This window comes from Beta vulgaris, chromosome 8 (genome assembly GCF_026745355.1).
Source record: "Beta vulgaris subsp. vulgaris cultivar EL10 chromosome 8, EL10.2, whole genome shotgun sequence".
NCBI lineage: Eukaryota > Viridiplantae > Streptophyta > Magnoliopsida > Caryophyllales > Amaranthaceae > Beta > Beta vulgaris.
The window spans coordinates 48,526,885-48,539,716 of record NC_079209.1 but is presented as its reverse complement, the minus strand read 5'-3'; the positions used below and the strand labels follow the sequence as shown (position 1 = coordinate 48,539,716).

At 35.4% G+C, this 12,832-nt stretch overlaps 2 protein-coding genes across 2 annotated transcripts; both read right to left on the bottom strand.

Annotated features, from left to right (window-relative positions):
* Positions 1-932: 932 nt before the first annotated feature.
* On the bottom strand, positions 933-8,207 carry LOC104883425 (transcription factor MYB1). Its single transcript, XM_019247368.3, has 4 exons — positions 8,068-8,207; positions 2,123-2,366; positions 1,903-2,032; positions 933-1,648 (listed from the first exon to the last, which is right to left on the bottom strand). The coding sequence occupies exons 2-4, from the start codon at positions 2,253-2,255 to the stop codon at positions 1,063-1,065; spliced, it is 849 nt and encodes a 282-aa protein (XP_019102913.1). The 5' UTR covers positions 2,256-2,366; positions 8,068-8,207; the 3' UTR covers positions 933-1,062.
* LOC104883426 (hypothetical protein) lies at positions 7,850-8,890 on the bottom strand. Its single transcript, XM_010667950.4, has one exon. The coding sequence runs from the start codon at positions 8,794-8,796 to the stop codon at positions 7,993-7,995; it is 804 nt and encodes a 267-aa protein (XP_010666252.1). The 5' UTR covers positions 8,797-8,890; the 3' UTR covers positions 7,850-7,992.
* Positions 8,891-12,832: the final 3,942 nt, after the last annotated feature.

Here is a 12,832-nt window from a genome sequence, read left to right as displayed (position 1 = left end):
TTTAAAATGAACTTCAATAGTGGAATTTTAGAAATTTTATAAGTTGCATGTAGCAATAAAGTGTAAGATAATACCAGTACGTAGTCAAATTAGTACTAAAATGTAATTTTGGATAACTTTGGTATCAATTATCTAAGCAAAAGCCACTTTGATATTGGTATCATAGTGACAATTTCGATACCAACTTTACAGTAATTTGGTACTAACTTAAATTTACTTTGGTACTTAAACCTATGAAATTACTTTAATATCTCTGTTGGAGTCCATTTGTACTGCAACAACGAGATGCAAATCCAACCTCGCTACAGATGGTGATACATTTAAGTTGTGTGGTGCTTTAAGAAACATGAAATTTGAATTGAGACTTAATTAATTGGTGTAGCATGTAATACGTTGCACGAGCTCGAGCAAGAGTTTGGAGGCGACATTTTGCAAGCATTAAGAACATATCACTGACGGCCTTTACTGATCGAAAGACTTCGATTCAAGCACAACATAAGAGGGAAATCCAATAACCAAATCTTTTAAGAACTTCCCTCTTTCCCTACTCAAAAAAGTACAACTGCTAAAACTTTAAAAATCTAGTGCATGTGTTCAGATAATCTATCATACGTATGTAACGTATTTAGAGCACTCTGAGTGATGATTGAAAATAAAGATCAAGTGGGTGATCTTAAAAAAAAAGCTCTTAATGATAATTGGGAAAAAGATCAAGTGATGAGTGGGGCTAAAAATACATGAGGTGAGTGAAAAGATGATCAAGCGTAGGAGTGGGACTTCAGGCACGTTATTTTTTTTCAGCATTCAAGTACCACTTACCAGGCACGTTAAAAAGTTTTGAACAGAAGTTACCCCAGCCACATATGTGTACTGACCTAATACATGGCTTTTATCTCAGTATAGTATGGAGTAGGAGGTAACATTCTCAAACCTTGGTGTGAAAAGTAGATGATATTACCATATTGTTGTATACAAAAGGTGGTTAAAAAGTCAATCTAATAAGAAGAACAGATGCTGCATTTACTAGTATTATGGTAACATTTCCAAAAACATACAATGTAGTCACATAACTTGTTGATCTCCAAGCCAATCCTCTAGCAACTCTTGAGAGAAAACAAAAGGTTGTTCAGGAGAATTAGGTGATAAATCACTAGCATTGTTACTGCACTCGGTACTAAAATCACAAACATCTGAATAATTCGTTGTCAGAAGCTCTGAAATTAGATTGAAATCTCCCATGTTAAAATCCTCCATCATAAAATCGGATGATAGATTATAATCTTCGTCTAGCCCTAGCGACGAATCATCCTCATTATAAACCATTGAGCTGTGGTTTGCAGCTGCAACATCAGTGATATTGTTAGCATGTAGTATATGTTGTTGTGGTTGTGGTTCCGGTGTGATGAAAACTTTGGTACATCGAACTGCCTTGGTTCGGACCACATTGGACTCTAAGGTTTGTTTGTGTTGATCTATGGAAATTGGCTTCTTGTTCTTCTGATCTTTTTGAAGTTTTTTATGGTATGTAGTGAGAGTATTAGGTGCTTGATTATTGCATTGATTCAATCGCTTGCTCAAATTGGTATTCCAATAATTCTTGATTTCATTGTCCGTTCGACCTGGTAATCTTCCAGCTATTAATGACCACCTACATCCATAGTCCATACATAAAAGGAAAACAATTGCCACCATCATATATATATTATAGACAAACCAATTGTTTGCATAAATCCTAAATCATAAAATAGTTAAGAGGGTTTAACATTTAAAGTTCCCTGAATGCATAAAATTCATCGATTTCAATTATTGAGGTTGAAATTATAATCTAGAATAAGGGAACTAAGTAAAATATTACGTGGTATTTAATGAAGTACGTAATTAGCTAACGTTTTATGTGCATACCTATTGCCTAAAAGCTTATGGAGTCTTATGATGAGCTCTTCTTCATCAGGGGTGATATTGCCTCTCTTAATGTCCGGTCTAAGATAATTCAACCATCGCAATCTGCAACTCTTTCCGCATCTCTTCAAACCTATCAAAGAAATTACAACATACACTTGAACTCCTAGCCAAAATAATTATGTTAAACTGCGATCATAAAAACAAAAGGCATTTTTATCACCTGCTCTCTTAGGAAGATTTCTCCATCTTCCTTCACCATGCGTCTTAATGTAGTCTATCAAAATCTTGTCTTCCATTGCCGTCCAAGCTCCCTTATTCAACCCTTCTTTTGCGCAACACGGACTCCTTCCCATTTTTGACGCCCTAGCGTCCTCTTGTTATGTGTGTGTATGTGCGCGCGTGTTCAAGATGTTCTTCAATGTGAGGAAGAGAAATATGGAAATAGGTCTCTTTCAATGTTTTCCCTAGAAACAAATGAGGCAGAAAGAAAAGTATATGGCATCCCTTTAGGTTGGAGAAGCTGAGTTTATATATAGTTGTTTTGTGTACGTATGTGACACTATAGAGCAAAATGTCAAAGGTTTAAAGGATTATCACTACCCAATAGGTGCATTATACAAGGACCACACGGTCACACCTACTTAGAAATGAAGCATAACTTTTGAGTTATCTGAAAATGAAATTATCATTCACTAGAAACTGTAGTTAACTAGTTACTTTATATATGACATAGCATTAATTTATACGACAAATGGAATCTTGCATTGCATGTGCTAGAGACGAGACCATTTATAATTTTGGGTTTAATAATAGCCGTCAGATTATTTTTGGACCTTCTCTCACTGATTCTACGTAACCTATAATTTTGGGCATTCCTCCAAAGTGGAAAATTTGGGGGAGAGAGAGGGTAAAGACTAAACATCTCATTCATCAATAATTAGCTTAACAAATTATCAGCCTATTCAATAAAATTAACCCCGTCTGTTCCTTTGGTAGTTTAAATAAGGGTGATAATGAGCTTGATATGTTTGTAAATATTTTGAATTTGGTTCGGTTGAATTCTTGGTTAAAGTTCGGTTAGTTGTCGCTTGACTCGAGTTTGCGTTTGGCTCGAGACCTTGATGAGCTGAATTGAGCTATGACAAGCTCGGCTCGAAAAGTTTGTGAACAGGTTCAATTACTTTTTTATATATGAAAATAATGTACTCCCTCCGTCCTCTATTAGTTTACCCGTATTCCTTTTAAGGGTGTCCCTTATTAGTTTACCCCTTTCTTATTTTTTGCTATTTTTGGAATAGGACCATGAACTTTTGATCACACATATATTCAACTTTAATATAAAATAATAGTTTCTCTTTCTTTCTATGACCCACAACATTATTTCTCATAAAACTCTGTGCAAAAGAAAGGGGTAAACTAATAGAGAACGGAGGAAGTATTATGTATGTATATACATATATATATATATATACATATATGTATATATATACATATATGTATATATATATATTCTTGATATTGCACAATAATAACTTAATAGTTTTATTGTTAAAGAATAAACTCAAAAAAGCAAATATATACATAAAAGAAAATATAAAGAAAACGAATAAACTAAAGATAATAATAGGTCAAGTGTTCGTGAACAGTTTGATAAATGGTTCGGTCAACGTTTGATCAAAGCTCGGCTCGGTCAAAGTTCGCTTCGTCAAATTTCGAGCGCTCAAATTCGAATAAACATAAGTGAACACGAGCTAAGCTAACAAGTGTTGGGACTCGACTCGACCGATAAGCACCCCTAGTTTAAATAACGGGAGTATTGAACAAATCAGGCCCGGCTAAGGCCCTGTGCAGGGTGAGCAGCTACAAGGGCCCAATCACTTACGTTGTCTGCCCAAAGTAAAAAAAAAAAAAAAGAAAAATCCAACTCACGAGTTCTGGCAAACCAATCTCACGCTTTTCCCTTTCAATTTCCCAAACCCCATTAATGGTACCTATGTCGTTCCTTATTCCCAAAATAATTAAATCTTCTCCATTACAATTCTCAAAAAAAAATAAAGATTACAAGATCGATTCTTTTCTGGTTTACCCATTTAACAAAGAAAACAAGTAATAAAACAACTATAGATGTACATATGAACCAGAATCGAACGAGAATGAAAGCAAATTAAAGAAACTCATGTTGGAAAGTCGTGAAAGAGTAATTAAAGAAATGAGGAGAGACAGATAAGGGTTTTGATGAGATAAGAGAAGTGAAGCTGGAGCAAATTGAAGAACAAAAAACTTACAGAGGAAGGAGATTAATTATATGGTGGTCGTCTTTTTTTGTTGGGACATTTCTCACACACACAGAGAAAGATGCAAGGGGGGATGAAAATGGTGGGCGGCAGTGGCATTTGACAGAGAATGGATAGATCATATAATCATTCTTTTGAAGGTAACTTCTAACTTGTGAAAATTTTGTTATTTAGTTAATTTTTTTATAATCAGAAATTTTGGTCAATTTTATTACTATTTTCTAATATTTTTTTTGCCATTTGAATTGTTCAATTGTCAAATTTCGATTTTTATTTATTAATTGGACAATATTTGGTGATTCATGCTTTAAATTTTAGTTTCTCTAATTCATGCTCGTTTAAAATTTGTTACCATTTGAGGTCTCATAATTTTATTTAGCACAGAGCCCCTAAATTGAACAAGACGGCGCTGGCACAAATACTCATCAATAATTAAGATAGTAATTAACTTTAATTAAATCATAAAAGTATATTTTTTTGGGCTAATGGAAAGGTTTGGAGGAGGAGTCGACAGACTCGCTTATACCCACTGCCAAAGGACAAACTTGGGTGAGTTTGACCCATGCGAGAACTATTGATAGGACAATTCTCCTTAGCATATAACATGACAATTAATCGAGAGCATATCACCCTATACATTCGACAAATTTAAAAATTCACCATATATATTTCTAATGTTTTATATATTCACCATACCCTCCTTAATTTTTCAAAACGTTCATCAAATGCCCTTTTTCTAACGTGCGTTAACTTATCGTTTACGTGATTTACAATTTTGCCATTATTAACCCTTAGACTCTAACCCCTACACCCTAACCTAATCCTAACCCCTAATCATAAACCATAGGTGAGGTGCAAAGGAGAGGTGGTTAGGATTAGGGTTAGGATTAAGGTTTAATAATAGCAAAATTGTAAAAAACGCAAACAACAAGTTAACATCCGTTAATAAAGAACACCTGGTGAATGTTTTCGAAAATTTAGGAGTATATGGTGAATATCTAAAACATTAGGGATATATGGTGAAATTTCAATTTTTCGGAATGGAAAAAGAAAGGATTTTAGATACTTTGGTAGAAAGTTAATGAGGCCACACATCACATGGAAATATGGGATAGAGAGATATAAGGGGTATGATGTTTTATTATTTAAAATTATTCATCCCATAATTTAATTTTCGAATCACTTGTGCGCCACCTAATTTAATTAGTTGCTGTAAATACAATACCGAGCATATTTTAATTAAAATTTAAAAATACGTTATATGCTATGATTAAGAAAAAATAGCACAAAGTGATACAATATGTTGCGAGAAAAAATTTGAGTTCGCGTTTGACAATCAATTTTTTATATAAAGAGTAATGAAACTACGTACCTACCCCAAACACGCCCATTCTCATCCCTACTGGCTACTTCCAACTAGGGGTGTAAATGAGACGAAACAATCAGCAAACTACTTGAAATTGACTCGGTCAAAACTCGACTCGAGTGAGCTCGAATCGAACTCGAGCTCGACTCAATGTGTTGACGAGTCGAGTTGAGCAACTCGATACTCGACTCAAAAACTCGACTCAAAAACTCGTGAGAAACTGAAATATCCAAATATCTATAGCAAAGTACCTAAAATCGACATAATTTCTACCTTATTGTTGCTTTTAACCCCAAACACTTGCAACCTACTCAAGATCTACTCGCTCAGAGCTCGACTCAAATGAGCTCGACTTAAATCAACTCACACACCCCTACTTCCAAACTGGAATGTCTCGATTGAATAGCCACCATATTTAATTTCCCAATATTTTCCCACCAATATATATTTAGTTATAAATATTGCTCCTATAACTAATTTGGCTCTCCACTTTCCTTTTCAAACCCCTCCCTTCCCGTGGATATTACTACCGCCATTATTGTCACACTTTCTATTTCAAGAAACTCATAGTGTACAGGATAAAAAAAAACTAGTTATGAAATAGGAAGACGAGTAAATAAGCAGGACAATGGACAAACATCATCATAAATTTGTAACTATTGCGGACAAGATAAGCAGCAGTCTTAAGAAATGAATTGACAATATCAAGGGCTGCATAACAGACACTCGATGTGACTTAGTCTTATTCATTCCAATAACGTTTAAGCAAGTAAAACGAGCCGTTCGTTGGACCAAGCTAGTCTTGATGTCTGATTAGCTTCTTTTATAATGCAGTTGCAATGTGCTGATGTCCCGAGATTTAATGCCATGCTAACTGAGACAATGAAGTGGCTTTGCCAGCAACTAAAACTTCCATAAACACATCTACTAGAATTGATTAGGGCTTTCGAGGTGTGTTCTCCCCACTTTACAGAAATTAAGTTTCAAGAATGATCGGATTCAATCAAGTGTCAACATAAGGTGAAATTTGGGATCCGCCGGTCTAACACGCTCTGTCCAAATTAGTTAAGGGGAAGAGGGCGCATCCAAAGGCTAATATGGCAAACAACCACGCACAAGACACAACTAAGCACATTTACAGATGACACTATCCACACAAAACATGGAGTATTAAAGTTGCAAAGGATCTACAAGAAACCAATTGTATTATAGTGTGTGCGTGATAATACAAAGTACAAATTTTACTTGGCGAAACCTTCCCACATGATGCTGATGTACTATTGGATAGTGATGCGCAAATTGGAAAAAGAGTGACAAGGTAAATGCCATAATAGAACAACAGCATCAGACGAAGATAACAGTGAGTGGTGTCAATCTTTTAACCAATTTGATGCTTCTTGGGACCGTAGACAGTAGCAAAATGCTAATTCAGATAGAACAAGATGCAAGCCAAGCAATGGAGCTAAGTGCATTTTCTCCAACTGATAATGTCACTTTAAGTGAGGGTTACCTGCATTTTCTAAGGAGAAATTCCTGAAAACCAAAAGGACAACTTCATTGCTTCACATCTAAGGATAAAAATAGTAACCTTTTCATCTCTTATCAGAAATTTATCTCACTCATACTCGAAAACTACTTCACCACTCTAACAATGATCGTGAACACTACAATTCAAGGCAGAGGCCTGCCAACCAATCCTCTCAAATTCAAAATTTCTACCTGCTAGCAGAAACTATCATTATCCCCATGGTTCTCGTTTGTAAGCTTTAAAAGCTTATCATCTACATTTGCAAGCCTAAAATGGCTAGAGATAAGAAGACTTTCAGACTATAGCAGAACCTAACCTATGCTACTCCGACTCTTCAATTTGTACATGTGTCAGATTTTTGACACTCCGACATTAAAGTGAACACCTCGACATTCCATATTCACCCAAAATCATGGAATAAAATAGCCGGTCAGACACCTTTACATGTCCCCAACTCCAAGCAGCATAGAGCAGAACATATAAACGGCCTGTTTGGTATGCGTCTATAAACAGCAGTACTAATGATAATGGGTTCTTGTGTAGTTCTGTAAGAAAAAGCTCATGTCCACGGTCACAAGAATCCATCAACAAGCATGTAAGTTTCTTCATATATATGTATTACCATCCATAACCACTTTACATGTGGTAATCCCATGGTAACGAGTAGGAAAATTTCCTTACAGATTACCGATTATGTGCTTGTATTCACGATCATTTATAACTAACTACCAAACGGGACAAAAAAAGTCTACAAACAAGTGAACAACATGATACCTTCCAAATTCACTTAACACAATAACCAGTCATAATACCCATCAAATAAAGGGTACTAACACAAATTAACAGTAACACTACATGATGATCAAACATTTATTACTCCATTACAATAACAAAAACCCAGATTAAAGACTAGCAGATTGAACAAAAGAAGGAACAACATAATCAACAACAATAAGATCATCAATGAAATCCCTAACCTTATCTTTCTCTTTGACAATCTCCAAATTCCCTTCCAAAGCATTCAAATCATCAACCCCAGTAAAAACCCCAATAGAACAAATCTCAAACCCTTTATTTCTCCCAGGCGAAAAATTCTCCCCAAAAGAAAGCTGCAAAATCCCAGCAAGTTTCTCCTTCAACCCACTAATCACCTCAAAAACATCACTCTTCTCTCTCTCTCCTACCCCATCTTTCAACTTGATCAACTGAAGTCTAATGGCAGAACCAGGTTTAACAACAATTGGACCGTTGAGATTGTCGTTGACCCAGTCAACGGCCATAATATCGTCACAAATGGGTAAAACATTGGTTCTAACGACGGATAAGTGATCTGGGTGAGAGGAATAGTTGGCGAGATCTTGTTTGGTGGCGTAGCGGCTGTGGAGGATGTGAGTGAATGAGAAAGTGGGGGAGAGAGATTGGTGGAGTTTACCGGCGGTGAGATGGAGGACGTTTGGAAGAGTGGTGAGAGAGTTGAGACCGGTGAGCATGGAAGAGAGTTGAGTGGAGGTTGATGTGGGTTTTACTTTGAAGAGGACGATGTGTTCGATGGTTGAAGGAGGAGATGACATTTTGATTTGGGTGGTGGTGGTGGTGGTGGAGAGAGAGTGGCGGCGGGTGAGAGAGTGGCGGCGGAGGAGAGTATGGCGAGGAGTGAAGTGAGTGAGTGGGGAGTTGAAGAGTGGGCGAGTTGTTGTCGAGAGCATTTTGATTTTCAAGGGGAGGGTGGAGTTTGGGTGGTTTTTGTTTTAGGTGATGAGAATATGAGATGTCTATGTTGATGTTTTTGGAGATAGTACTAGCCTACTAGGGACTACAAAGAGGTGAGTAAGATTCTATTCTTTTGGACTAGAAAACCTGCTGGCAAAATTGTCGAGCCTAGCCTATATATTAGTCAGCCCAACTCAGTTTGCGAAATCGTTAATAGTTAGATCGTTAATAGAAGAACTTGTGTTGGTTATTACAGACGGTTGTTGGCCCTAGATGCGCATTGGTGACAATATACTCAATCCCGAATGGATTGGGTGTTACACTCATGCCAAATTTATTTTATTGAAAAACATAGTTTAAAAAAATTGGATAATTCGGATCCGTAATGTCTGAAAATTCTGATGGGATTGGTTTGGTTTTAAACTCTAATTGGTTTGGATTTTGACTGAAAATTAAAATTAAAATTTTATTTGAATCAAATTGGATTAGGCCTAAATCCAAACCGTACACCGAACTTTCACCCCTATTCTCCACCTCCTCCACCGTCTCTTAGCCACACTATCTTTCTCCCCTATGAAAATCATCTCTACTTTCATAAATTCTGCTGCTTAGCAAAACAAAACAAGATGCAAATTTAGCAGATTAAAACCAGTACCATAAATCTGGAACCGAATTTCAAACGAATCACAAGAATCACAAAGTTATAAATGAGATGTTTATGTTGATTTTTTTGGAGATACTACGGACTCCAAAGAGGTGAGTAAGATTCTATTCTTTTGGACTAGAAAACCCGCTGGTAAAATCGTTGAGTCCAGCCTACAGACCAGTCAACCCAACTCAGCTTGCGAAATCGTTAATAGTTAAATACGTTTTTAATTAAATTACTATGAAAGTGTAGATTGTAATGAGTAAGATGTAATGATAACAAAATTAAATATTATTGATCACAAAAATTACTAATCGTTATTTAACTTAACTTCCAAGTGGAAAATATTTAATACTATGGTACTGAAAATTATTAAGTCCAAAATTATACAATAAATACTATATAGGAAAAATTATCCATGATAAGGTAACTTTTTGGCGATCTTCCCAAATTAAGTTAACTTTTTTATTATTCCTTAATAAATCTAATTTTTATGCCCATCTATTTTAAACAAGTCAAATGACCGATGACTGGTTTCACAGGTAAAGGTCGTACTTTTGTTTTCCATGTTTGTTCAATTTATATATTTTTGTATTTATTTTTTTCATATTTCCAATCATATGTCATTTTTTTCTCCGTTCTACCCCACCACCATCTCCACTAGGGGCGAAAGTTATTCAGATAAAAACAAAAATTTAATCCAATCCAAATCGAATTAGCAATTCGGATTAAACTCGAACAATGCTTGGATTGGATTCAGATTGAGTTTTTTGAAAAAAAATATATATGGATTTTCAAATTGGATTAGATAGAGGGTGATTGGATCCAAAAATCCAAAATAACCGAATAGTTTATAGTATGATTAGGCTTAACTAGTAATTTTTTCAAAAAAAAAAAAAACTAACTATATGGTCCAACAATCCTTCCCTTCCCATAAAAGTTAATTTAGGTTGCTATTGTAAATTTAAACATGTTGTACAGTTGATCATGTTTTTATGCTGTTGTTGAACCTTTTCTTCTAATAAATTATAAGTTTTTAATGAATTAGTAGTTGTTATAAGTTTATTAATGACTTTTTTATGGGATTGTATGGATTAATTTCATTTTCAAATACTTTATATTGATACTTACTGTAATAACCCTCATGATTGCTTTAAAGTGATTTAGCAGACTACTCATTCCAACAAGATACATCTTTATTTTAGTGAGCTCATTTCATTAGTTACTCCACAGTTAAGCGTGTTTAGCTAGGAGTAGTCTAGGGATGGGTGACCTCTTGGGAAGTTTCTCGAGATGCGCATGAGTGAGGACAAAATACGTCGGATTGCGAAATCATTAATAGTTAAATCGTTAATAGAAGAACTTGTGTTGGTTATTACAGACTGTTGTTGGCCCTGGATGCACATTGGTGACAATATTCTCAACCCCGGATGGATTGGGTGTTACACTCACGTCAAATTTATTTTATCGAAAAACATAGTTTGAAAAAATTGGATATTTCGGATGCGATCCAATCTAATGTCTGAAAATTCGGATGGGATTGGTTTGGTTTTATACTCTAATTGGTTTGGATTTGGACTGAAAATTAAAATTAAAATTTTATTTGAATCAAATTGGATTAGGCCTAAATCCAAACCGTACACCGAACTTTCACCCCTAATCTCCACCTCCTCCACCCTCTCTTAGCCATACTCTCTTTCTCCACTATGAAAATCATCTCTACTTTCATGAATTCTGCTGCTTAGCAATTACAAAACAAAATAAGATGCAAATTTAGCAGATTAAAACCAGTACCATAAATCTGGAATCGAATTTCAAATTTAGAAAACGAATAACAAGAATCAGAAAGTTATAAATGAGATGTCTATGTTGATGTTTTTGGAGATGCTACAGATTCCAAAGAGGTGAGTAAGATTCTATTCTTTTGGACTAGAAATCCCGCTGGTAAAATCGCCGAGTCCAGCCTACAGACCAGTCAACCCAACTCAGCTTGCGAAATCGTTAATAGTTAAATACGTTTTTAATTAAATTACTATGAAAGTGTAGATTGTAATAAGTAAGATGTAATGATAACAAAATTAAATATTATTGATCACAAATATTACTAATCATTATTTAAATTAACTTCCAAGTGGAAAATATTTAATACTTTTTGAGCTATAAAATCTTACTTACTTACCCAAAAAAAATAAAATTTAATACTATGATACTAAAAACTATTAAGTCCAAAATTATACAATAAATACTATATAGGGCACATATCAGTTGTTATCGCCACTCTACCCACTAGTAGAATAAAGGCTTATTGCTGCTGTCATTAAGTGGCATATTGCGACAGTTTTAGCCGCGCAACAATTAACGGGGACAACAATAGGTAATTAATATATTGCTGCGATTTTTGGACAAAACCGCAGTAATAGTTTTATTTTTTATTTAAAAAGTACAACATATTGCTGCGATTTTGGCTAGAAATCGAAGCAATATCTTGGTCTATTGCTACGGTTGTTGCCCAAAACCGCAACAATAGGTCCTAGTACAGGCAAAAAAATATTTTTTTTTTTGCATTTTGCAATTAAATTTGAAAGAATAGAACAGACAACTAACCCATCCACTATCATTCTCTCATCCAAAGAGACTATTGCAATAGTCAAGTACAATAATAATACAAAAGTAACCAAATCAAACCACCATATATTCAATAAAATAATATTTTACAAACCCTAATTACAAAAAAAAAAAAAAAAAACAAAGCTAATATGGAAAAAATTTAAAAAAACAAAAATGAAAAAAAATAGACATACAGAAGTACATAGAATTAATAAAGAAATTAAAAATTAAAGAAAAATGGAAAAATCATATTAGATCTTGAAACGCGTGTGAACGACTGTGTGAAGTTGTTGGTGCGGACAACGTTGGTGGAGACAACGTTGGCGCGGACGAATGGCTTGGTGCGAAAGTTGGTTGTGCGGACAACGTTGGTGGAGACGAAGATCTTTGACAGTGGTGAAGACGAAGACGAAGACGAGAACGACGGTGGTGGAGACGGAGGAAGACGAGAATGACGAACAACGTGGGGCGAACGAACTCGAGACGACGAAATCCTTAATTATTTGAACGAACGACGAAAAAAAAACAGATCGGCGTGTCAAAGGACCAACTCAACCAAAAGCTTAAGCTGATGGTTGAGGCCCCAGGAACAGATTTATACTCTATCACGCCCCCTCACGCAAGAGCCCTTTGGGCTTGAAGTGTGGATGCAACACAGGTCTCCCTCATACCTGGCGCTAAATATTCCACCGATAAAGGAGGGGTGGATGAGATTCGAACCCGTGACCTTTTTGTAACGCTGGCTCTTGATACCATGTCAAAGGACCAACTCAACCAAA